This window comes from Dasypus novemcinctus, chromosome 11 (genome assembly GCF_030445035.2).
Source record: "Dasypus novemcinctus isolate mDasNov1 chromosome 11, mDasNov1.1.hap2, whole genome shotgun sequence".
NCBI classification, from domain to species: domain Eukaryota; kingdom Metazoa; phylum Chordata; class Mammalia; order Cingulata; family Dasypodidae; genus Dasypus; species Dasypus novemcinctus.
The window spans coordinates 8,394,467-8,421,435 of NC_080683.1; the positions used below are offsets into that span (position 1 = coordinate 8,394,467).

The 26,969-nt window shown below is 42.4% G+C and overlaps 1 protein-coding gene across 1 annotated transcript; it reads right to left on the reverse strand.

Moving 5' to 3' along the window:
* Positions 1 to 74: 74 nt before the first annotated feature.
* On the reverse strand, positions 75 to 26,847 carry PXT1 (peroxisomal testis enriched protein 1). The gene is made up of 3 exons (XM_012522150.4): positions 26,673 to 26,847; positions 6,174 to 6,304; positions 75 to 983 (listed from the first exon to the last, which is right to left on the reverse strand). Exons 1-3 carry the CDS (start codon positions 26,842 to 26,844, stop codon positions 879 to 881), a joined length of 408 nt encoding a protein of 135 aa, XP_012377604.1. The 5' UTR covers positions 26,845 to 26,847; the 3' UTR covers positions 75 to 878.
* Between the last annotated feature and the right edge of the window lie 122 nt (positions 26,848 to 26,969).

Here is a 26,969-nt window from a genome sequence, read left to right on the forward strand (position 1 = left end):
AAGAAATTATGACCCGATATGAGCAGAAGTAAGTGGAATCTCTTCCTCCTTCACAAAAGAAATGAGTACAGGTATTTCATGCTCAATAAAATAACAATATTTATTTCATCTTTTAAGGTTATTAGTTTTTTAAATAATATTTTTCCTACAAAAACTCAAGATGCATATACAGAAACTCTTACAACAACAAACTTTAATACTTGTAAGATTTTTTAAAGGGAGATGATAACGCATATGAGGTAGACAAAAAAGGTTAAAAGGACGAGAAATAAGAGAAGGCAGAAGAAAATAAGCAAAATAAATTCAACCAGCAAAAGGCCAGCAGCTGCGGTGGTGGTGGGAGACGGGGAGTGAAGGAAGGGCCCCCAGGCACGGGGATGGGAAGGCAGGTGGGGGATAGACGGGATTTGAGTAGAAGAGATGAGCGTTCCCTCTGATGATCCAGAGAGGACAGAAGTTGGGAGGATGGGGGGCGGGGGGTATGGTGGAGAAGGAGAAGCTGGGGCTCTGCAGACCTGGAAGTGAGCAAAAAGACAGTGTGGCCCATGGGTCACAGGGTGGGCCCTGTTTCTGTGACCTCTGGTTTGAGAAGGAGTTTCCATCTGAGTCGTGGAAAGAAGTTTCCTTGCAAGGAGCACTTGTGTCTTCTGGGCAGCGTGGGTTCCTAATTATCCTTGTGCTTTTGGCAGACACCTCATGGCTGGTTGCTCTGAACAGACAAATGGCCAGTGCGTCAGCAGTTCTCTAACAAACCAGGCATAGACCACCAGGGACTGAGAAGGAGAGGCGGAGGTGGAGCGGGATCTCCCGCCATCTGTCCCCCTGGAATTCACGTTTCTCAAGTCAAAGAAAAACAGAACTTGACATTTACATTCCTTTTACATCAAATGGTTATTCCAGAAAAGGCGCAGCAACACATGAACTCTTCTACAGAAAAATAAGATGAAAGGAGCCAGGGCAACCCTGCCGTCCTGTCGAAGACCCTGTTAAAAGAGAGAGAGAGGTTAAAACAAAAGGGAAGAAAATAATCCGAAGTTTAAAAGCAACACAGTGAGAAATATTAATTCAGTCAATGCAGCAATCACACCTCTGGGCTTGTGCTGTGAATTGTATGTCCCAAAAGAGTGTCTCTCATTCGGTTCCACAGATCCCTATTGTCCACTCCTCCTCGGGAAGTTTTCCTTTGGACATGTTTTCCCATTTTGGCCAGCAGCAAATTGGGGCTCCCTTTTCAGGACTGATTACCTCTTCCTGTGGCTTCCCAGAGCACCTTCCTCATCCTCTTGAAGAGGCGGGAAGTTTGCTTTGGGGCTGGAAGAGTAGACAGGGCTTAGATGGTGAAGAAGTGCAAGCAGAGCTGGAGGTGACAGAGCAGTAAAAAGGAATGAAGTGCTGATGCGTGCCACAAGATGAATGAAGCTTGAAACGTCACATTCAGTGAAACAAGCCAGAGAGCAGAGGACAGACGTTGTGTGGTTTTTCCTATATGAAATACTTGGAAGAAGCAAACTCGTAGAAACTGGAAGGAGAATGGTTGTTACCAGGGCAAGGGAGGTGAGGGAGAGGGAATGGTGAGTTGTTACTAAATTAGTATGAGTTTTGGTTGGGATGATGAAAACAGCCTGGAAATAGGGAGTGGTGAAAGTTACACAGCATTGTCAATGTACTTAATGCCAAAGAATTGTCCATTTAAAAATGATTAAAAAGATTTTGTTATGTATATTTTACCATATTAAAAATAAACACAGAAAATTTTACAAAAAGACAGCTAATAGCAAGTGTTGGCAAGAATGTAGAGAAACTGGGACCGTCATACACTGCTGGTGGGAATATAAAATGGTGCAGCCACTTTGGAAAACAGTCTGGAAGTTCCTCAAAAGGTTAAGCATAGAGTTACCATTATAACTCAGCAATTCCATTTCTAGGGATGTACCCAAGATAAATGAAAACATTTGTCCATGCAAAAATTTGTTCATAAATATTCATAGCAGCATTATTAACAATAGCTAAAAAGTGAAAACCCCAAATATCCACCAACTGATAAGTGGGTAAATAAAATATGACATATTTTTATGATGAAATATTATTCATCAATAAAAAGGAATGCTGATACAACACAGATAAACCTTGAAAAACATTCTGCTAAATGAAAGAACGGTTATACATCAAATGATTCCATTCACATGAAATTTCCAGAATAGGCAAATCTACAGCGGCAAAAAGTAGACTGGTGGCTGCAGGGGACTGGGAGTGGGGGTGGGTGGGGAATGGGAAGTGACTACTTACTAACGGCCACAGGGTTTCATCTGGGGTGATGCAAACGTTCTAAAATTGCATGCGGTGATGGTTGCACAACTCTGAATATACTAAGACCCACTGAATTGAACGCTTCCAACGGGGGAATTGTATAGTTGGTGAGTTATGTCTCAGTAAAACTGTTAATTTAAAAAAGAAGGAAAAGCTGGGGCAGTTCAGTGTCAATTTATTAAGGTGTAGTGGGTTAATTTAAGACTACAACTAAATTGCAATTTAAAAGGAAAAGAAAGGGGAAAAAAAGGATGAAAATGGAAAAGGAGCTCGTGTAGAACAGTAACCTCTTGAAAGGGCTGAGCGAACCAGAAATCACCTTGTGGCTTGCCTTATGCTGGTCTCCCCCTGTTCGCAGAGAAAAAATTCAAAGGGACCACGCATACTCAGAGAGTTAAGAAACAAGGAGCAGAGAAGTTGAACTAAGGACTTTCTTAGAAAAGTGAAAGTGTAGAAAAGTGAAAGCTTTTCTGCAGAAGCAACTGTAGCGTAGAAAACGTAAATATCATGAGTGTTTTGTAATATGTATGTAGCAAAGATGCACACTACCCCAAATATTGAAAGGGCAAGGGTAAAAACCTAATTAATTTTTTGGTTCAAGGAACATGTGTTGGTCGTTTTTTGTGGGTCAGGTCCTGTTTTAAATTATTTACACAGATAATCTCATGTAATTTTCACAATCATCTTATAAGGTAAATACTGTTATCTCCATGATACAGCTGAGGCCCAGGGAGGTAAAGTAACTTGTCCAAGGTCACACAGTAAGTGGGTGGGAGAGCCAGGCTTTGAACCCATATTAGAACTCTAAAACTAGCATATTTAACCCCTTATTTGGATAGTTATGGAGTAGCAAGTAAGTATGTGAATATCTCTACTATGCACATTAAGTTTCTGGGACAGAATTCTGATGCAGCGGTCCATTGAGGCCAGAGGAAACATTTTCGGGTGAGGTCTTCCCTGAAAGGGGTCCTCATACAGAAAACTTAGAGAGGCAGGAAGGAACTTCCACCTCTCTCTAGGCCTCTCACTCTTGGGTCCAGATGTCAGAGAGGGCAGATGGTAGAAGTGACTCCGGCGAGCTAGAGATCAAATAGCAGGCAGTGTGGTGCAGCGATGCATGGATTTTGAAGCCAGTGGACATGAGTTCAAGTCCTCGATCTGCAACTTAAAGTCTGTGCAACTTAGGCCAAGTTATTTGACTGCTCTAAGTATCAGTTTTCTCATTTGAAAAGGGAGAAGAAAAATAGTCCCAACCTTCTTGGTAATTCAAGAATTAAATGAAACAATGCAGGTGAAACACTTAGGATGGCCTTGGCATACAGCAAGCCCTTGATGGGTATGAATCTTTATTACATAGCATTAGTTTATCCTCCAAATGGAATTATGCTGGGACCAAAGACATGACCAATCCTGGGTACCCACAGAGGAAGCCACACTTTATAACCCAAATACTTATCTCAAGCCCCGACAACTCCCCTGATTCCAGACTGGTGCATACACCTTCCATATAACTTCACAATATCTAAATTTGTATGTCTAGAAGGAAGTTCAAACTTATATGTCCTAAACAGATCCCCACCCACCCCCAAATCTGTCCCCTCCAGTTCTCCCCATCTCAGTAATAGCGTTACCATCCCCCCGGATGCTCAAGCCAAACACACTGGAGTCTCCCATGAAGCCTCTTTTTCTCTTACTCTCAACAATAATCCACCGGCCAATCCTCTAAGCTCCATGTTCAAAATTTATCTGGGGACACAGACTTGGCCCAGTGGTTAGGGTGTCCGTCTACCCCTCCTTGACCCGTGTGGAGCTGGCCATGTGCAGTGCTGATGCGCGCAAGGAGTGCCCTGCCACACAGGGGTGTCCCTGCGTAGGGGAGCCCCACGCGCAAGGAGTGCGCCCCATAAGGAGAGCTGCCCAGCGCGAAAGAAAGTGCAGCCTGCCCAGGAATGGCGCCGCACACACGGAGAGCTGACACAACAAGATGACGCAACAAAAAGAAACACAGATTCCCGTGCCACTGACAACAGAAGTGGACAAAGAAGAACAGCCAGCAAAATGGACACAGAGAGCAGACAACTGGGGCGGGGGGAAGGGGAGAGAAATAAATACAATAAATCTTTAAAAAAAAAAGTACTATTATTAAAAAAAATTTGTCTGGAGCCCGTTCGTCACACTAGCTCCTGCTCACTGCACACTGGCCCCGGCCTCCGCAGTGACTCCTCTCGCCCCCCAATTGGCCTTCCTGCCCCACCTCTTCGCTGGCGTGCCATTTCTGACGTCACTCTCCGGCGCTCTCCCGCTCTCCCCTCCGGGACCTCCCTCCCCACTACCCTGGCCGAGGCGGCCCTGGGCCTCTTCTCCAGCGCGCCCTCCCTCACTCCACTCCAGCCATCTGGCCTCCTTGCCCTTCCTCACGCCTGGTCCTGTCACCAGGCTGGGGCCTCACGGTTCCCTCTCCGTGGAACGTTAGCCCAGATATCCCCGTGGCTGGCTCCGCGCTGAGTCGTTGCTCAGACAGCAGCTCTGCAGAGGGGCTTTCCCTGGCCAACCACCTCCCACCTAAAGTCACTCCCCAGCACCCAGTGTTCCCCAATTCTGCTTCAGTCCTCCTTGAGCCATAATCCTCTTTGACTATACTGGTTATTGGTACTGCTGCCACCCCCACCTCCCATTAAGAATTGCATGAGAGCAGGTAGCAGGCCCGTTTTCTGTCCTGTTCACTGCTATCGGTGCCTAGACCTGAGTCTGGCACATAGTAGGCACTCAATAACTATTGGTTTGAATGAAATTGGCATATCCATTATTTCATTTTAACCTCTGTAAATCTTTCCTCTTTGTTTCCTTTTGAGCAGCCTTCTTGGTGGGACCTTCCATTCATGTTTTGTTTGAGGGGAAAGCTGTGTAATATGCACATCTGGATCAGAGCGTAAGAGAAGATGCAACACTCTCCGTAGCCAGCATGCCGGTGGCAGCAGTGATTAACGAGAAATGGTCTCGGGACAGGGGAATTTAAAGGCAAGAAGTCGGGCTCTGAGGCCCAGCCAGCCCTCCCGTCACGTCCAGAACAGGTTGTTCTGGAGGAAAACTAAGTTGGCTGTGAATTTCATTACCCTCAATTTTTTTCAAACAGTAATCCTTATTCTTTCCTGTTTTTCCTTATTATCCTTTATAATAATTAAGAGAAACTTAGGAATTGGTGGGAATGGAGTCAGGTTATAACCCTTGGGCTTGGTTCAAGGAAGAGCACAATCTAAGACAGCTTCTGGTCCCCGGCTGCATGCTAGATTCACCTGGGAGATTTTAAAGTGCCCACAGTGATGGCAATGTCCACAACCCACTGAAGGGACTGGGGGAGAGTGTAAACTACAATGTAAACTAGAATCCATGCTGTGCAGCTGTGCTCCAAAATGCACTCACCAAATGCAATGACTGTGCCACAATGATGAAAGAGGTTGTTGATATGGGAGGAATGGAGGGGAGGAGTGGGGTATTTGGGAACTTCTTATATTTTTAATGTAACATTTCGTGTGATCTATGTTTCAAAAAAAAGATGGGAAAAAAAATGCCCACAACAACGCTAAAGCACATCCTATCACGCACACAAATTCCCCGGGGGATATATGAGAAGGCAGGTTTTGATTCACACAGGTTGGTTGGGACCCGATATTTTACACTTCTAACCAGCTGCCAGGGATGCAGATGCTGCTAGCTTTAACTCAGGCTCACAATTTTTCGACCTAACGTTTGGTAACTCAGACACTCGGGTTCTGAGAATCCCTGGGCGTCCCCACCACTGACAGCTTTCGTTCCGTTTGCTCTTTTCTCCTGCTGCGGGGCCCTTGCTGGGGGAGCTGCAGTATCACCTCCTGAGCCATCCTGTGGTCGATGCTGTCCCCAACGTGTCTCAGGCGCAGGGCCAGCTTGTGGATGGTTTCCTCCTGGTGAGGGTCCCAGGCGGTGCCGTTCTGCTTGGGCTGGGAAGGCTGACCGTGACCTGCGTGGACGGAACAGAGTTCAAAAGAGAGAACCCCATTTAACCATCTGTAAAATCACTTAGCACAAGTTACTAAAAACTGCTTAGACTGAACGGGATAAAATCCCATTATTACAATCATCAGCAAAAAGTAAAGCCTTGCATCAGAATGGATCATCCATCCCCTGTCCAATAGAAATTTAGTTCAAGCCACATATGTAATTTTAAATTTTCTAGTAGCCACATCTAACGGAGTAAAATCAGGTAAGGGGTGCGGCTATGACTCAAAACTCAAGCGCTTAAGCACCTGCTTCCCACATGGGAGGTCCAGGGTTTGGTTTCACGTGCCTCCTAAAAACAAAGACACACCACAAGCAAACAAATGAAAAAAACCAACTCAGGAGAGCCGATGTGACTCAGTGGTTGAGCACTGGCTTCTCATGTACAAGGTCCCAGGTTCAATCCCCAGCCCCATTACTTAAAAAAAAAAAAGTCAGGTAAAATTAATTTTAGTAATATATTTTATTTAACCCAGTAAATTCAAAATATATTATCATTATAACATATAATAAATAGGAAAATTATTAGTGACGTCTTTTACATTACTGTATTCTTCAAAATCCAGGGTGTATTTCACACTTATGTACCTGTTAATTCAGATGCTAACTTTTTACTGGAAATATTTGATCTGTATTTAGATATCATGAAATTTACAGTTTAAAAAATAGATTTATACACCCAAGGTGTTCCAAACATGCTTAAAAGGTTTCCAGTGACTGAATCAGGTATTAGTTCTTAAGTTTAAATTAATTAAAATTAAATAAAATGTGAAATTCAGGCCATCAGTTGCACTAGCCACATTTTAAGTACTCAATAACCAAATATGGCTAGTGGCTATTGGATTGGACAGCACAGGTCTTGCTCTTTAGAGTTCTTAAAAATGGATTTTCCCTTTAATATTTTGATCCACTCTCTTTGAATGAGGCATCCAAACCTTCTTTGCTTCCTGCAGTCAATGAGTGTTTTTCAGCAGGACTATGAGCTAACTACTGTCCTGGGTATTTGGAGAACTACTAAAGAATAAAAACAAGGTTTCTGCCCTTAAACTGCTTACAACCCACTGGTTAGGGATGAAACCATCCCCACATGCTTCAGGATTACAGAGAAGGAAATAATTACAGAGTAAAGTAGATTTAAGGATGGCTTTGTAAACGGAGCAAGTTTTGTGTTGAACTGGTTTCATTTCCATAAAAATTGAGGACCTTGGGCTTCATACTGATTAAATGAGCAATGTCTTCCAAGAATGCAGGTGGAGAGACAAACTACAATTTCTACATGTGCATAGTAGGGCAAGGTTTGCTCAGAGTCAGGAAAGGCATCCCAAGGAAGAAGAGATCTGAGCTGAATCTGGATAGCTGGAGGACGGATACCAATTAGATAGGAGAAGAGATAGATGGGGAGTGTGGAATGGACATTCCAGGGAGAAGGCTTACACCAGCAAAAAGGTATGGGGGTACAGGCAGTGATATTTTACACATAAACAAAAAATAGTGCTATCATTGAAAGGCAGGTAGTGATATGAGACAAAGCTAATGAAGAAGGCAAAGCAAAATCAGAAAGGCAGAGTAAGAGATTTGGATTTTATCCAGTAGAGCATGGGACCCACTGGAGGATTTTAAGCAGATAACATGATCAGATTTGCTTTCTGGCTCTTTTCTTTCAGCGTCAAAGAGGAGACAGGGGATGTCTTTAGAGGCCACTACAAAAGTCCTGGGGAGGGATGATAATGAGCTTCTTAATGGTCACTGTATTAGTCAGCCAAGGGGGTACTGATGCAAAATACCAGAAATTGGTTGGTTTTTATAAAGAGCTTTTATTTGGGGTAAGTGCTTACAGATACCAGGCCATAAAGCACAAGTTACTTCCCTCCCCAAAGTCTATTTTCACATGTTGGAGCAAGACGGCTGCTGACATCTGTGGGGGTTCAGGCTTCCTAGGTTCTTCCCTTCCAGGGGCTTGCTTCTTCCTGGGCTCAGAGTTCCTCTCTTAGTGGGGCTGGCTTCTGTTTTCTCTGTGAGCTTACTTCCTGGGGCTCCAGCTTCAGGCTTCAGCATCAAACTCTAACATCAAGAACTGGCAACTCTGTCCTTTGCCATGCCTTTTATCTGCCCCCCCCAAGGGGGTGGTGGGTGGGGGCTCAATGCCCTAATGACATGGCCCAATCAAAGCCCTAATCATAACTTAATCATGTCCAGGTACAGACCAGATTACAGACCCCGGGCCTCTTGACCCGTGTGGCGCTGGCCCATGCGCAGTGCTGATGCGCGCAAGGAGTGCCCTGCCATGCAGGGGTGTCCCCCGCATAGGGGAGCCCCATGCGCAAGGAGTGCGCCCCGTAAGGAGAGCCGCCCAGCGCAAAGGGAGTGCAGCCTGCCCAGGAATGGCGCCGCCCACACTTCCTGTGCCGCTGACGACCACAGAAGCGGACAAAGAAACAAGACGCAGCAAATAGACACAGAGAACAGACCAGACAACAGGGGGAGGGAATTAAATAAATAAATAAATCTTTGGGAAAAAAAGAAAGCAAAACAGCCTTATTACTGATAGGAAGAAAATTATAGTGATCTGGATAGAGATCAAACCTGCCACAACATTCCCTTAAGCTAAAGCCTACTCCAGAGCAAGTCCTTATCTCCCTCCAGTTCTCTGAAAGCTGAGAGAGGTGAGGAAGCTGCAGAAGAGAAGTTTGAAGCTAGGAGACGCTGGGTCATGTGGTTTAAGGAAAGAACCTGTCTCCATAACAAAAAAGTGCAAGGTAAAGCAGCAAGGACTGATATAAAAGCTACAGCGTGTTCTCCAGAAGAACTAGCAAAGATAATTGAGGAAGACGGCTATACTAAAAAAAGCTTACAGTTACAAGGCCCTAAAGAGTCCAACTAAAAGTTCCATAAGAGGTACTTCCTCTCCCCAAGTCTGTTGCCATGTGTTGAAGCAAGATGGTAGGTGACGCCTTCCTCTTCCCTCTTAAGGCTCCGTGGTCCCAACAGCTTCTTCCCATCTCAGCTGTGGGCTGGCCTAGAGCTCCTGTCTCTTCCCGAGGCTCATTTCTCTCTGGCTTCATCTCCTCTGGTCTCTTCACAACATCAGCTGTAAACTATCAGGCAAATGGCTCGTCTCTCTTCCCAGGGCCTCTGCCATGTCTATGGAGTTGTCTCTCTTCCTCTGTGTATCTTCTCTGTGTATCTACTCCTGTGTATTTCTTCTTCTCCTGTGCTCTTGACTGAGGGTCCATTTATGTAGCCCACCAAGGGGACGGGAACTCAACCCTGCACCCCCTAATGATGTGGTCAAATCAAAGCCCTAATCCTGATTTACTCAAGTAAACATAAAGCCTTTGAATTTAACACAGGCAAAGGGTATCGCACCCAGACAAACAGATCAGTTTACAAACATAATCAAGATCTCTTTTTAGAATTCATAAATAATATCAAACTGGCACATGCAGCATGTAACTTTAAGTTGAAACGAACACTCATTTACCTTCCGAGCCTTGAGAATCATACTAAATCTACTCTTCCTGTGCTCTACGAATGGAACAACAAAGTCTGATGGCAGCACATCTGTTTACAACACGTTCCCTGAATGTTTTAATCCCACTATTGTTGTTTTTATTATTTTTGTTTGTTTGTTTTTTTAAGCCCACTGTTAAGACCTACTGGATACAAAAAAAGATTAATTTCAAAATATGACTGCTCATTAACAATTTCCTCGACTCCCAAGAGCTCTGATGGAGATGTACAAGATTAATATCGTTTTCGTGCCTGCTAACACAACATCCATTCTGCAGCCGATGGCTCAAGGAGTAATTGCAACTTTAAGTCTCATTATTTAAGAAATATATTTTGTAAGACAGTAACTGTCATACATAGTGAATCCACTGATGGATCTGGGCAAAGGCAATTGAAAACCTTCTGGAAAAGATTGATCATTTTAGGCGCCATTAAGGAATTCATGGGAGCAGATGTGGCTTAACTGATAGAGCCTACTGATATCCATCTACCATATGGGAGGGTCCAGGGTTCGATACCCAGGACCTCTTGACCTGTGTGGTGAGCTGGCCCACGCGCAGAGTGTCAGGCACAAGGAGTGCCATGCCATGGAGGGGCGCCCCCGCATGGAGTGCAAGGAGTGCACCCTGCAAGGAGAACCACCCCGCATGAAAAAAGCACAGCTCACCCAGGAGTGGCACCCCACACACGGAGAGCTGACGCAGCAAGATGACACAACAAAAGAGACACAGATTCCCAGTGCCACCAGGGTGCAAGCGGATACAGAAGAACATACAGTGAATGGATACAAAGCAGGCAATTGGGGGAGGGGTAAGGAGGAAGGGGAGAGAAATAAATAAAATAAATCTTTAAAAAAAAGAGAGAACATTCTTGACTCATGGGAGGAGGTCGAAATATTAACATTAACACAAGTTTGGAAGAAGTTGATTCCAACCTTCATGAATGACTGAGCAGTTCAAGACTTTAGGGGAGGAAGTAACTATAGATGTGGTGGAAACAGCAAGAGTACAAAAATTAGAAGCAGAGCCTGGAATAGCAGATGTGGCTCAAGTGATTGGGCTCCCGTCTACCATATAGGAGGTCCAGGGTTCAATTCCTGGGGCCTCCTGGTGAAGGCAAGCTGGCCCATGGGGAGAGCAGGCCCATGCAGAGAGCTGGCCCACACAGAGTGCTGGCCCACGCAGTGTGCTGGCCCGTGCAGAAGAGCCCACATGGAGAGCCAGTACAGCAAGATGATGCAACATAAAGAGACACAGAAGAGAGACAGTAAGAGATGCAGCAGATCAGGAAGCTGAGGTGGTACAAGAGATTGAGCACCTCTCTCCCACTCAGGAAGTTCCCAGGATCGGTTCCTGGTGTCATCTAAAGAGAAGACAAGCAGACTCATAACACACAGCGAATGGACACAGAGAGCAGACAGTGAGTGCAAAAACAATGTGGGGGGGAATAGATAAAGAAATCTCTTAAAAAATAAAAAGAAGTGGAGCCTGAAGATGTGACTGAATTGCTGCAATATCATGATAAAACTCTTTATGGATGAAGAGTTGCTTCTTTATGGATGAGCAAAGTGCTTTCTTAAAATGGAATCTACTCCTAATGAAGATGCTGTGAACATTGTTGAAATGACAAGAAAGGATTTAGAATATTACCTAAACTTAGTGATAAAGCAGTGGCAGGGTTTGAGAAGGTTGACTCCAATTTTGAAGGAAGTTCTACTGTGGGGAAAACACTATCAAAGAGCATTGTATGCTGCAGAGAACTCTTTTGTGAAAAGAAGAATCAATCAATACAGCAGACTTCATTGCTGCCTCGTTAAGAAATTGCAGCAGCCATCCCAACCTTCAGCAACCACCACCTCAGCCAGCAGCCATCAACACTGAAGCAAGCGAAGCGGACTCGGCCCAGTGGTTAGGGCGTCCGTCTACCACATGGGAGGTCCACAGTTCAAACCCCGGGCCTCCTTGGCCCATGTGCAGCTGGTCCATGCGCAGTGCTGATGCGCACAAGGAGTGCCCTGCCACGCAGGGGTGTCCCCCGCATAGGAGAGTCCCACGCACAAGGAATGCACCCCGTAAGGAGAGCTGCCCAGTGCGAAAGAAAGTGCAGCCTGTCCAGGAGTGGCGCCACACATACAGAGAGCTGACGCAACAAGATGACTCAACATAAAGAGACACAGATTCCCGGTGGCACTGATAAGGATAGAAAAGGTCACAGAAGAAAACACAGCGAATGGACACAGAGAGCAGACAACTGGGGGGGGGGGGGCGGAGGGGAGAGAAATAAATAAAAAATAAATCTTTAAAAAAAGAAAAAAAAACACTGAAGCAAGACCTTCCACCAGCAAAAGGATTACAATTCATTGAAGGCTCAGAGGATGGTTAGCATTTTTTACCAATAAAGTATTTTTAATTAAGGTATGTACATTGGGGTTTTTTAAAGATATCATGCTATTATACACTTAATAGATAACAGTATAGTGTCAACATAACTTTTATATGCACTGGGAAACCAAAAATTTGTGTGACTCACTTTATTGTGATATTTGCTTTTTTGCTGTGGTCTGGAACTGAGCCTGCACTATCTCCAAGGTATGCCTGTACATAGCAAATGATGGCACTGGTATGTGTGTGTGTGCACGTGTGTGTGCCGATTCAGGATCCTGAAACACATTAGGGTTATGGCATTAAAGACTCCAATCATTGTCTGGTTTTCCCAGTTCCCTTGCAGAAGTCTAAGTAACAAGGTTCTCTCCTGTGTGCCTGTATGAGTCAGTGTTCTCTAGGGAAACAGACCCAACAGGAGGTATCTGTAGATAGTATGAGATTTTATAAAATTGTCTCATGCAACCATGGTGTGAACAAGTCCAGTTCCTGAAGGCAGGCTGCAAGCCAGGGGCTCCGATGAAGGTCTTCGAGGAGTTTCCCAGGAGATGCTGGCTGTCTGAAGGAGAGATGGGAATTCTCTCCCTGAATGCTGAAGCCACTTCTCATTTTAAGGCCTTCAGCTGATTGGATGAAACATCACTCATGCCTGTGGCAATCTTCTCAGTTGATTGTAGATGTAATCAGCCATCTATGCAATCACCTCACTGGTGATTAAAGTTGATGAAATGCCCTTGTTCTACAATTAGCCCTGTGCTTGCTTGACTAAACAACTGGGCACCATTACCTGGCCGAGTGGACACATGAGCCTAACCATTCCAATGCCCCTATCCCAATTCCAAGAGCAAATAATCCTCTGAATGGCCAGGGACCCAGGACTTCTGGGCCAGCCCCTAAATGGAGCAGGACTGGTCAGCTTCCCTTCTGTTCAAAGTATACTCAAGAGACCACTAGAGTGAGTTGGCAGTAGGGCCAAGAATGCCTTCGGATCGCCCTGAGTCCAGTATATCAAAGCTATTTGCAAGTCAAAATTATGAAGAGCAAGAAAACATTCAAAGGACAAGCAGGGAGACCTGCTGACAGAGAAGAACTAGGCAGACACTCAAAAAGAAACCAAGACTCCGAAAAAAGACTGGCCCCCGAACTACCTCACAACCTGAACCCGGCAAGGTCAGATCCTTTTCATAAGCAGAAACCACATCTTTCTGGAGATGACTGGAGTAATTCTCTCTTTCCCACAACCAGATAATCATAAATATCGTTATCAATTACCACTGTCCAGGACTTTCTGGTGTAGATAAAAGTGTGCAGGAGATGGTGTTGGCTATAAATCGACTTCAGGACAGACTCTGAAGGTAAAATTTAAAAATTAATTTACTGATACTAGTGGGTTGTGGTTTTGGTTCTAGTCATTTACCCAATTCTTCATAAAAGTTGAATGCAAAACAGATTGAGAATTCTGCCGTAGTCAACCTATAGCTGTCATTATTTGCTGGTTAAAGAGAGTAGGTGTATGTAACTTTCAAACACTTATACCCTAAAATAGCTATACCACCATATTATAAGAAAAATTATAAGACAACAGAAAAGAGATCATTAAACCAAAGCTCTAAAATGGTCGTACATTGGAGGCAAGTGAGAAGTCCTGTGACAAAATCACCAAAAAGAATGAAATTTAAAAATATAACTCTGTATTACTAGTCAAGTATTGAGTTTTTAATGTACAGGGGGAAAAGTATGCATATATATCTTGCTCTATGAGGTAACTAGTAATGAAAAGTTGTTTAAATAGGTTTATTCCTATACAGAGTTCTGAAAACAAAACCATAGTTTAAATGGTCTAGAGGGGAATTGGGAAAAACCTCACGTTCGATCTTTTTGCAAGGTGAGTGTTTCCTTTGTAAAGCAGTCACCCTCAATGTGTTAGAACTTTTAAAAATGTTATATATTGAGATTTCTATAGGAGGAAATTTGATGAGTTGTCTCTTCACTTACATTTAGGAGAGCTTTTAAGGAAACATGCTTTGAAAGTTATGTTATAATGCATATATATTTTTTTCTCATATAGCAGTCATCCTTTTTTAATTTGTTCACTAAAAATAATCCTATAGGGACTTCTGGTTCAAGACTGAGAACAAGTACTGGCCTCCCCATTCCTCCTAATCCCTCTCAAGACCCCACCAAAATAAAAGTTTAAAATAATAATAATAAAGCCACAGTGAAGAGAACTTGAGGCAAGGTCAACAAAGCAGTTAAGAGATCTGTGAGCTTTTCTGGAAGACAGAAAGCAGACGAGATGAATAAACCAAGCAGAGAAGCACCAGCCGAGAAGCCACCACTACCAGCGCTCCTGAAGCTTGGAAGCCCATCTACCTTACCAAGACCCAGAAGCTGGGAAAAAGAGGTGCACCATTAACTGGAGGTCTTATGGGCATCAAACCACTTGATACCTTTGGCACCCCCTGACCACTACATCCAGCACAGATTTCAGGCAGAAAAAAAGATCACTCTTCTCTAACAAAGGAAAGCAAACATTCCGGGGAAAGCTGGAACTTCTTATGTGGCTGTTGCTTTCTCAGACGAAAGTTCTCTTTAATCTGCAAGAAAGATTAATTAGCAAAAGATGTATCCAAACCAGGTGAAGGGCCTGGGGCCAAAAATGTAGCTCCCTAATTAATCTCCTTAAATCCTCTCCAACTCAGAGTCCTCCTCTGCCCAATTTGAGTCCTTTCTCAGGGGGGACCCTTGAAAGGCAGTTAGGCATAGTGGGAAGTAAAGACCCTGGATTATGAACCCAGACCATCGAAGTCCAAATCTAGACTCTTGTATATTAACTGTGTAACCTGGGTCAAGTTATTTAAGCTCTGTGTCTAAGTTTCTTCATCCATAAAATGAGAATAGTAATGTAATATCTCACCAATTTTTTAACACCTCCAAAATCAGGATGCATCTTAAAATCTACAGCATATCATAGTTCAATAGTATTGTTTTTCTTCTTAGTAAATAAAACAAATGACGTCTTTTACAATTCATAAACATTAGACTTAATGAAATATCATTGCAACTACATCATAGAGGGATAGTTAAAATGATTAAATAAGTCGATATAGGTAAAGTGCACGGAAGCGGGCCTGAAACACTCTACAAATGTTGCCTACTGCTACCAGCTGGGAAACAGTCGTACTCACGTAACAGCAAACAAAACCCACATCAGTTACCAAGTCCATCTTTCTTTAAAATAACCAAGATTTACCAGGCAATTGAGAAGGACCACTGCACGAAGGAGAAATACCAGATAAACAAACAAAAACAACAGCCCTGGAGAAAAGAGGGAACACAAGAGAACTTTTTGCAAATTCTAGTGTATATATTTTAAAATATTTAAGACAATACTACATTCATGACACAAAAAGATGTTATGAAAAAGGAATTAGATAAAAAAAGTTTTCAGAGCTTACAAATACATGATTTCCAAAATTAAAAATTCAACTGACGATCTGAAAAAGAAAGGCAAGGAAATCGTTCAGAAAGATAGTCAGAAGTTAGAAAATATGAGAGAAGAGATAGTCAATATAGAGGACAATATGGAAAGACCAGCATCTGATTAGCAGGAGTACCAGAAATAAAGAATTGAGGGGAAAAAATATATATATATAAAAAAGGGACCTTTCCCAGCGCTAAAGGACACAACATTCAGACTGGAAAGTCCCACCAAGTGCTCAAGACAACAATTGGGGAAATAAAATCTCTCCTGGAACATATTGAAATTTCTGAACAGCAAGGATAAGGAGGAGATCCTAAAAACATTTAAAGAGAAACATGAACCATTTTGGCAACTGACTTCCCACCAGCAACAATGGCTTAGAAGATTTTATTAAAGATTATTTTCAAGTTACAATTCTCTGCCTAGCTAAACTATCAATCATATGTGAAAGGTGAATAAAAACATTTTCAGATTATAAGGACTCAGGAAATTCTTCTCCCATACCTAATTTCTTAGGAAGTTTCTTGAAGAAGTATTCCAGTACAACAGTAAACAGAGTAAGAGTAAACCAAGAAAGAAAAAGACAGGAGATTTAGCAAAAGATGGCTCCAAACCATGTGAAGGGATGTCCTAGTATGACAATGGCATACACTACGCCTAGCAAGCAACCAGATTGAAGCAAGAGAACAGAGAGCTCTAGAAGAAAATATTCCAGGGAAATGGGAATTTAATAGAAGAAATAGTTGGGTTGAAAATTTGGGGGGAAATTGAGACTGTAGTAACTCTAAGCCCTGGGTGGAAAAGAGGCAAGGCACTTAGAAAGTCCAGAAAACAATGTAAGGTCCTACAGGAAGTTTATGGTCCAGTTGTGAAGCAAATTAAATGTAGCTTAAACTTAAATTGAGAGAATTGTTTATAGTCCTTATAAAAGAATAGTCCTCTGTGTTAAACTTTGCAGTCTTTTTCCTGTGTGCCATACACATAATTTAAGCAATCACAGCTTTAGTCCTTTGTTTCTATACTGGGAAGCAAAAATCATTCCATTATATACAACCTTTATTGCTGATAACCACCACCCCTAAGTCCCAGACCCTCAAGGGTGTTTGAAGAGTGTTCACACAAACTTTTAGCCTTGGAATACTGGCACAGCAGGTGACAAGAACGAGGGGTCCTGGAATCCCAGGTCTCCCACATGCTGGGGCATCTGGATTTCCAGACTGGAAAGCACATGGCTCACTTTTTGAGACAAACCGCCTCACTGGAAGGCAAGGCTTCATCTCAAACACAAAGTAATCAGCTCTTTTTAGGGCATTGACTAATGCTTTAAATTCAATCACTGAATATTTAATCCTTACAAGTACAAAATCAACAGTTTTTGCCCCATCTCAAAAAATACTCTCTTATAATCAATTAAACAGATTAAAGTTGAAATACCTATATTTCGATTCCTAACAATACATGATCTGAATAATTTTAAAATTTCTTAAGTTTGATAGGCCTACTGATCAATCTTGGAAAGGCTTGAAGTCTCTTACCAAGGACAAACTGATCCTGTAAAGAGGATCGTTGGACCCTTGTATCTGGTTGGTGAGATAATAAATGGTGCACCCACTCTGGAAAACGGTTTGGTGGTTTCTCAAAAAGTTAAACATAGAATTACCATTTCTATGGGATGAGCATTTCTACTTATAGGTATATACCCAAAAGAATTGAAACAGATACTTATATACCAGTGTTCATAGTAGCATTATTCACAATCCAAGTGTCTCTTGACAGATGAATGGATAAATAAAGTATGGTATAGACATACAATAGAATATTATTCAGCCATAAAGAAGGAACCAAGTTCTGATGAACCTTGAATGCATTATATGGAGTGAAATAAGCCAGATGCAAAAGGACAGATATTGTATGATTCCACTTAGATAATGTATCTAAAGGAAGCAAATTAATGAAGACAGGGTAGATTAGAGGTTATCAGGACTGAAGAAAGGGAGAAACAGAGAATTGTTGCTTAGTAGGTACAGAGTTTCTCTTTAGAGTCATGAAAAGTCTTAGTAATGAGTGGTGGTGATGATAGCACAATATTGTGATTGCAATTAAATCCACTATATACACTTAAAAATGACTAAAATGGGAAATTTTGTGTTAAATGTTACCACAATAAATTAAAAATTAAAGTAGGATATTACAGGGGGGAAGGTATAGTTCAGCCCCTGCTTCCCACATATGAAGTCCCGGGTTCAATCCCCAGTGCCTCCTTTAAAAACAAAACAAAACAAAACAAAAACAAAAAACCCCAGGATATTGCAACGAAGCAATGTAACAGATTGGATAGTCCATCTACAACTAAAATTGTACTCCTACTTGAACTTGCTAACATATTGAAAAGTAAATTGTGGAAGGGAAGCGGACTTGGCCCAGTGGTTAGGGCATCCATCTACCACATGGGAGGTCCGCGGTTCAAACCCCGGGCCTCTTGACCCGTGTGGAGCTGGCCCATGCGCAGTGCTGATGCGCACAAGGAGTGCTGTGCCACGCAGGGGTGTCCCCCGTGTAGGGGAGCCCCACGTGCAAGGAGTGCATCCCGTAAGGAGAGCCGCCCCGCACAAAAGAAAGTTCAGCCTGCCCAGGAGGTGGCACCACACACACGGAGAGATGATAAAACAAAAAGAAACACAGATTCCCAGTGCCGCTGATAAGGATAGAAGCGGTCACAGAAGAGCACACAGCGAATGGACACAGAGAGCAGACAACTGGGGTGGGGGGAGAGAAATAAATAAATAAATAAATCTTTTAAAAAAAAAGTAAATTGTGGATGGGTAAAGGCACACATTTTTAAAGAAGTAAACAATAAATACGTATCTGTTTTCAAAAGAAAATAAATGGGCAGAAATCTACCATTATTGATATTTTCAAAAAAGGATGACTGGTATCACTCAGGATTGAAGTACAGGGAAAGAGATCGTGCAGTAGGGGTGAAATGAAGTCTGCACGACAGTGAAGCAGGACTTTGAGCAGACAGAGCAGACTTGGCATCAGTAGTGAAGACAGTCCTTCCACAAAGCCCTGACGAAGGAATGAGAGAGAACGGGCGGTAGTCATAGGAGGGGGGTGCCTGGGAAGAACTTTCTAAATTGAGACTTCTTGAGCAGGCTTGTAGGTTGAGGAGAAGAAAACTGAGCAGGAGTAACAGAAATGAAAGCTAGAGTAGGCACATTTGGGGAAAGTTCCAGAGGATGTAGAAAGAATGAGAATAAAAACAGGTAGAAGGCTTAGCTTTGAACAGGAGGAGAGCACTGCCCCCCTTCCTTTAAGTTAGGTTAAAGGGCACTGCACACACAGAGAAGGCTGGAGCAAGGCAGGGGATGCAGGCATTTACCCTGATGGCATCAGTTTTGTGTGTGAAATAGAAGACAGGGCTCTCTGCCGAAAGAGAGGGGAACATGAAGTGGTTCAGATTAGTCTCTAACAGACATGGCAAAAAAATAAAACCAACCAGGAGCTCAAGACCACCACTACCCCACTCTACCTTCCACTCCCCCAAAAAAAGAAAGAGAAAATATGTATTTGACCTTGATGTACATTCTCCTTCAGGCTGGCAAGAGTCCTAAACTTGTGCCTAAAAAAAGAGAAAATTTTATTATATCCTGCCATAAGAAGAGTTCAAATCCTGATTTAGCCACTTTCTAATTTCCTGTCCGTAAGCAAGTTACATAGCTTCTCGGTGCCATTTATTAAAGGGGATCTTCAGATATATTGTGAATATTAAACAGTGATGTTCTTAATGTGCCTGGTATGCAGAAATCCCTATTATTGGTTTTAGCTACTACTGCTGGACGTGGTATTAGATAGTATTTACATAGGTATAATAATGTAAACTAGATTTATTGTTAACTTTTAGAACCAATTGATGGATAAAGCACAGAAGAGCTGGTTCTGGCTGGAGGCTAGAACGTAAATGTTATCCTTGACCATGTGAAAATAAAACAGTATAGGTGACAAACAGAAGGCTATGGAAGGGTGGGTAGAGAAGAGGGCAGGGAAGTTAGTATCTTCAGCTTATAAAATGGGAGTCGTGATATTGCTGAAAATAGATATAACAAGAAATAGACGTTTACATGATTTACCTTTACAAAGACAACAAACAGATATATTAAAATAATAATTTAACATCAAACGTGAGAAGAGGGGATGTAAGTAATGAGCTAAGCCTCATCTGTCAGGTCAAGGAATCAATGGAAGGCATCAATTTGATAAATCAAGAGATAGAGGAATAAATATACATTATTTAGAACACTTATTTAGAACAATCGTTCCCAACTCTGACTGAACATGACTATAAGCTTGGAGACTTAAAAAAAAAAAAAGCCACCAGAACACATGAAACTGCATTTCCAGAAAGAGATAGATCAAGCAGGACTGAAAATGGACATTTCAAAAGGATCTGTGACAGCCTGCCGGTGCCCAGATGGACAGAGCTGCCCCCGGGAATCCCCGGTCCCACCCCTTTACCCAAATGGGTGATTCCAGCATGAACTTGATCCCATACCCTAATGAACAGAAGGTCCCCTGTCACTCACAGCCCTTTTATCAATATGGATGCATCAGGCATGTACTTGGTACCTCAGGATCGAGCCAATGCGCCAACGTGGAGGAAGCCTAATGATCATACCTCATTCTCCCACAAACAGCAGAAGAACTGGAAGCTCTACTCAGGCAGCCCATGTTTCCAGATAAAAATATCCAGAAGGAACAGGCCTTGAAACCCAACATGGAGGAATCAAGAGTGAAGTTCTCGCTCAGGAATCAACGATTCAAGCAGCAGCAGTCACTAAAGAAATCAAGCCAGATCCTTCCAGCCAAGGAGAATGTGCTCCCTTCACCCAGAGAGAGCACCAATCCTTACTCTTTTTTCCTGTGGTTTCACATTCCTACAGCCCCCTCCCACCTCAGCTATGAGGCACTTCCAATTGGGCATGCGACACTGCGTTCCCTGGGAATCCCACAAACAACATTCAAATTCAAGTTCCACGGTGGAAAGGCTTGTGGCCACAGTTCCTGTTTTGTACTCTGATGACTATGACGTATCCCAAATCATGGAATTGGAGTTTTCCTGATGAGAATGAGATAGTCAGCTCTTTTTCAGCTGTCCTATACCAGTATCTCTCACCCATAAAACCTCGGTTACAAGGACAGGGTGACACTCTCAGCAACTTTGCTAGTCCAGCGTGAACCTGGTCCAGCATGGCAACCCAAGGCTTTGATGCCTACTGTGTAAGACACAGCCTGGAATTTCAGTGCCTCTCCAGTATGGCGGACTGTGAATTTCTATATCAGAGGGCTGATAAATACCAGGCCCTACAGAAGTAGGGTCTTCCCACATCTTGGAGAAAAAAAAAAATTAGTTGGTATGGGAATGAAACCACACATAGGTATCATATAAAAAACTCCCAAGGTGATTTTAACATGCAGCCAGGGTTGAGAATCACGGACCTAGAAAAACAGAAAACAAAGGCAGGAACAGATCAGTGAGAAGAGGGGAGGAGGTATAAAAAGGAAAGGCTAGACACTGTGACTTTGAATTCATTCATTCATTCATTCGTTCGTTCGTGTTTTTCAACAAATGTTTATGGAGGGCCTTCTATATGCCAGGCCCTTTTTCATCATAAACTCCCCATTACTAGTTGATTTGTGTTCACAGAGATGAGTTGCTTCAATTAAAAAAAAAAAATTAATGCAACAAAAATAAAGCTTCACTTACTAAATCCACACAAATACATTGGGCAACTAGTTGGAACCACTTCTGCCTGAGTGGAAAGGGCATCACCTGCACAAGATAATAACCATGGGGAAAGAACACCTTTCACAAAGGGCAGCCTGGCTACAAGCTGATGAGGAGCAGATTAAAGGAGTGTCTGAGGGCTCTGGGGAGTACCCACTCCACTTTCACCACAGCTGGGTTCACAAGCAAAGGACTCAAAGCTCCAGGACCCTAAAAAAGAGTGAAAAGTGGGAGGGAGAAGACAGGGTGGAACAAAGGGGCCCCAGAGGGGAAGTCCGTAAGAGTAAGTGAAAGAAATGGCCCCTTGATCAAAAGTGCAGCCCTACTACCTGTCATTGCAGTTCTCTGTTGTTTTCAAGAGTATCTTGAAACGTAACAGATATTAATGAGATTCTCGCCTCAAGCTACTTTGAAATAACACCTTAATGGTTAGTAGACACCCCAGCAAGGACTATTTGACAATCACCTGCAGAAAAGTGAGGGCTCCAGAGCAGGCTGAGAGCTCACTCAGGAGAGATGGTGCCCAGAGAAAAGAAAGGTGAACTGAGTGAGGAGACCCTCAAACAAATCTCACTTACTTCAGAACTGATTTAATGATATGAATATGATTAAGCAAACTTTTCATTAAAAAAGGAGCCCTTAAAAAAAAAAAGAAAAAAAAGAACTGATTTAAGGTCAGCCCTGCCCACGCCAATCTAAAGTCCTGCATGAAAATCCCTGATCAGAGGATAGGACAAATGACCATCCATCCAAAGAGTCTCTATGACAACCCACCAAGAGGAAAATGCCCTCCTTCCTGGTCTAAAGCTCTCTTATAAGTGAGAGTTTTTATTATGAGGTATTTTTCCTGGAAGATTACAGTTCAAGTTATTATTTCCGTGTGGTAATATTAAAGGTCAACTTTATTTTCTTTGTATTTTTCTTTTTTCCATTGAGTGTGTGATTATTTTTAGACAGAATATACATATTTATTCAAAGAAAAGACCACAACAAAAATGCACATTATTTCCAGAGAAGAGCAAGGGTACCATCTCTTCTAGCATTTTTCTACTAGCAACTTCAGTATAAAAATAGTATATTGTCACCTGAGAAATACAAAATCATTAGGGAGATGAAATACAAGTTGGATAAATCTCAGTAGTGGACATTGGGAGAAATAAAGGAGAGATAACGAAGCCAACAAGCTTTGGGTGGCTCAGTTTTTAGGGCAGTTGCCGGCAAAGGGTCAGAGAAGGACGGACCTAGAGATTAGATGCAACAGAGGTCTGGGTTGCAAAAAGCAAGAGGTATGTTCTTCATTCTGGAACTAAACATAATAATTATTTTTTGAGCATGTTTGTCCAATTAAATGGTGAAATCCTTGAGGACATTTATTTATCTCATAATTCTAGAACCTAGCCCAGTGCCCTACACAGAGAGGATACTCAACAGATAAGTGTTGATTATGATTATAAACATGCAGTTGCATTAAGAGAGTAGGGGAGGGAAGTGGCTCAAGTGATTGGGCTCCTGTCTACCATACGGAAGGTCCAGGGTTCGATTGCCAGGGCCTCCTGGTGAAGGTGAGCGGGCCGGCACAGCATGCTGGCCTGCGCGAAAAGTTGACACAGCAAGACGATGCAACTAAAAGAGACACAGAAGAGAGACAAGAGATGCGAGGACTAGGGAGCTGAGGTGGTGCAAGAGGATGAGCACCTCTCTTCCGCTCCTGAAGGTCCCAGGATCGGTTCCTGGGGCTGCTTAAAGAGAAGACAAACAGAAAGCAGACAGCAAGCACAAAACACAATGGGGAGGGGGCAGGGAATAAATACATAAATCTTAAAAAAAAAAGAGGGTGGGGGAATGGGACAAGAAAAAGTTAGGGCTGGATGAAAAACGTTGGCTACTCTGTAAATTTATTCAAAGACAGCTTACCTTTAATATGTCTTTAAAAGAGATATACTTGCATTTAAAATAACAAAACAGCAACAACAATGCACATTCACACAGGTTAAGTTCTCAGTATAGGGACTTATCAAAAACCTGGAAACACTCTCATTATAGCTGGTGGGAGTACAAATTGGTTCAATCTCTGTGGGGGGCAATATATCGATGTCTGTTAAATTTTACAAATGCAAATATGTCCAAGGTTATTTGCTGCAGCATTGGTTTCAATAATAAATGACTGGAAACAACACTAATGTCCATGAATAGGGAACTGTTTAAATAAATGATGATGTATCTATGCAATGGAATAATACATCACTGTAAAAACAAATCAGGAAGCTCGCTGGTTTTAATAGGGAAACTTTCCCAAATCATATTGTTAAATGAGAAAAGCGTAGAACAATGTTTAATATGCTATCTTTTGTCTAAAAAGGGAGGGAGCATAAGAATCTATATTTTTATTTGCTCATGTAAAGAAATTCTGGAAAGATATTCAAGAATAGTGTTTGCCTTTGATAGGGGCTGGGTGGGGGTGGACAGATGAAGGACGAGGATGCAAGACAGACTTTTCACAATATACCTTTTTCATTTTCCAACCATGAAAACATATTGTTTAAGCAAATATTTATACAGCACTTACAATGTATCAGCCACCATTTGTTTAAAATTAGTAATGCATTTAGTATTATTATTATTTATCAACTCATTAATACTTATGCAAAATTAAATGTAAAAAGTTTCTCACAAGTATGACAATTGTATTGTGATTATGAAGAAAAATATCCTTGTTCTGAGGAGATATGATAGATTATTTAGGGCGAAGTGAGTATGTCTGCAATTTATTCTCAAGTGGTTTAGCAAAGTGTGGGAGGAGTGAAGAGGTGTGTATGTGTGTGTTGAGATAAAAAGATAAATGTGGTAAATTGTTTAAAAGAAAACCTAGTGAATCCATATTGAGGAAGTAACCATTGATTTATTCTTAAAATTTTTCTGTCGATTTAATTTTATTTTTAATAAATGCTGGGGAAAAAAGAAAAAAAAAGTATCTCAGAAAAGCCCATAAAAATTAGTTTCTATGTAGTGTCTATACACTCTTCAAACGGGCTTTCAAGCCCTGTAATCATCACTCCCTCCGCCACACAGCAGCGATGGGCAGGGCCTCTTTTTCTTACTCATCTTTGTTTTCCCAAGAGTTTCAAGCTTCCCTTAAATGACGCATTAGGATGGTAACCTTGGACTTCGCATGACCTTACCGCCTCCACTTTTCTAAGAAAAAGTGGCCATAAGTTTCCCGTACGAAAATAATGTATTTTTTCCCAAAGGGTTCTATTTATGTGTATAGATGTCCCAAAGTAACTGAGATAAATTTTAGCTCCACCGAGTCACTTCCCAGCCCTACTGAACGGCCTATGCCTTCTATTTTCACTGTGTCCACAGCTCCAGACAAAAGCCACTACGGGGCCAGGAGGACCTCATTTCTCGGCTTCCTCAGTAAGAGTTTTATTTTGGGCAGTACTTGGGGCTTTCTTTATTAAGGTTCCTCGCCGGAGCGTTTCCGCGGGCCTCTGAGCTCGCTCCCTCACAGCCGATGAGCGCGCGGCCCGTGGCCCCACTCCGGGCCAGTCCAGTGGCGGGAAACGCGCGCGCTCGCCCCGGTAGTTGGGCGGCAAAGGTCACGTGGTCTGACTGTGGCCAATGGGGAGCGCGCAGCGCGCGAGCGGCGGCGCCAGCCGGGTCTCCGGTGGGGAGGTGGCGCGCGCGCTGCTCCCTTTGGGCCCTGGCGGGAGCGGGAGCTAGAGGCGCGGAAATCGGCCCCTGGTATAGACGGTGTCCTACGCCTCGCGGTATCTGATCCTGGGCGATCTCGACCCGGTGACGACAACTCCGTGACCCTCTCACCCCGCCCCCTTCGGTCTGCCCATCCCCCATTCCATCAACGCTATCGTAAACTAAATGGGGAGAAACGTGCCTGAGTGACGAGGCAACCGAGGTCTCCTGGGCCAGGAAAAGTGTGTAAAGGAAATGGGAGGCTTGTCTGCTGCTGTCTCAAACTGGGGAGTCCCTCGTTTCTAATTGTTTGGCAGTCTGAATACACACTGGTGGCCCACAAGACTTAAAAACCCAGTCACAAATAAGAGTTAATGTACACAGAAAAATGAGAGTTTATAAACATATCATATATACAAACATATCGACTAGGTTGCTAGCTGTTTCTCTAAAAATTATATCTACTGGTGTTATTAATTCTTCCTGCCTCTGTTTTTGAAGGGAAAGTGTAGTTAGGGAAGCATTTTAAATAAATGTGCCAATGCCCACAGGGCACCTGGGAAGATACCCATCTGCTTCATAACGAAGATCAGGGGTATAGTGAGCGTGAAAACATGATGGAAGTAAATCCTAAAGTAAGGGTGCTGGCTGCACAACCTTTGGAATATACTAGAAACCCATTGAATTGTTCACTTTAAAAGGGTAAATTTTATAGTATGTGAATTATATCTCAATTTTTAAAATCCCTCACAAAACCCAAATTCTAGAAAGTGTTCATAGTTGACAGAATCTCAGGTTTTGAGAAATAGCCGTTGACACCTGCACAGTTGAAAATTCAAAATTTTAGTCAGCTATGTACTTTCTAGAAAATGAACACCATTTGAAATTTCCACTTTCTTGGTGGCATGCAATTCCTTAAAAATTGGTTAATTAGTTTGAGGTTAATTGCTAAATATGCTACACCTTTCAAATGTCTAGCATATTTTTAATCTAACCAAAAGCCTAAAACCCCATAAATCAGCCCCAACACTCTCCTTTAATGCTCTTCAAAAATAATTTTCCGACATTCTGGGACGTTCATAAAAAAACAAAATAAAATTTCAAGTTTATCTTCCCCTTACACTCTTTCCTATTTTGGAAAAATCAAGAAGGAACATGATCTGAATTTTCCTTACCTTAGCGATGCAGGCATCATCGGGTCAAGTTTAAAGACCAATCATTTTAGTTGATTCGGGATTACCTTAATTGGTTGTCATATCAATGATTCAGAGTTAACAAACTAAGGGATTTATTACCATGAAGCAAAGTCAGTTTTATATTTTCACTACTTAAGAATCTTGATGAATACATTTACCACTATATTCTTACAGTTAACTTTTAAACAATTCATTTAATACCTAATTCTATGATCTCAATATCAAGAAAAATACATGCTAGGTAGAATATTTACCTTAATTTAATACAAATAATGTCTTACCTGGGTTCCTTGGCATGGCTGAAACAGTCTGGGAGCTGACAAGTCGGGTCATGTATGCCCTCTGAAAACTGTATTTCACCCACAGTGATTTGCAACAATTTGTTACTTTAGGAGAGGGATTCAGGACTTCTTTGGGTTCATAAACAATGCCATCATGTTTTTTCATCTTCATGTTTTTTCCCTGTTGAAAAAATACATTTTTAGAGGCTTTCCCTCACCTCTCAGTATATAGCTAATATATTAGATGAATATTGATGTTTTAACGTTCGGGGCGCCTTTATTCCATATAAAAGGATC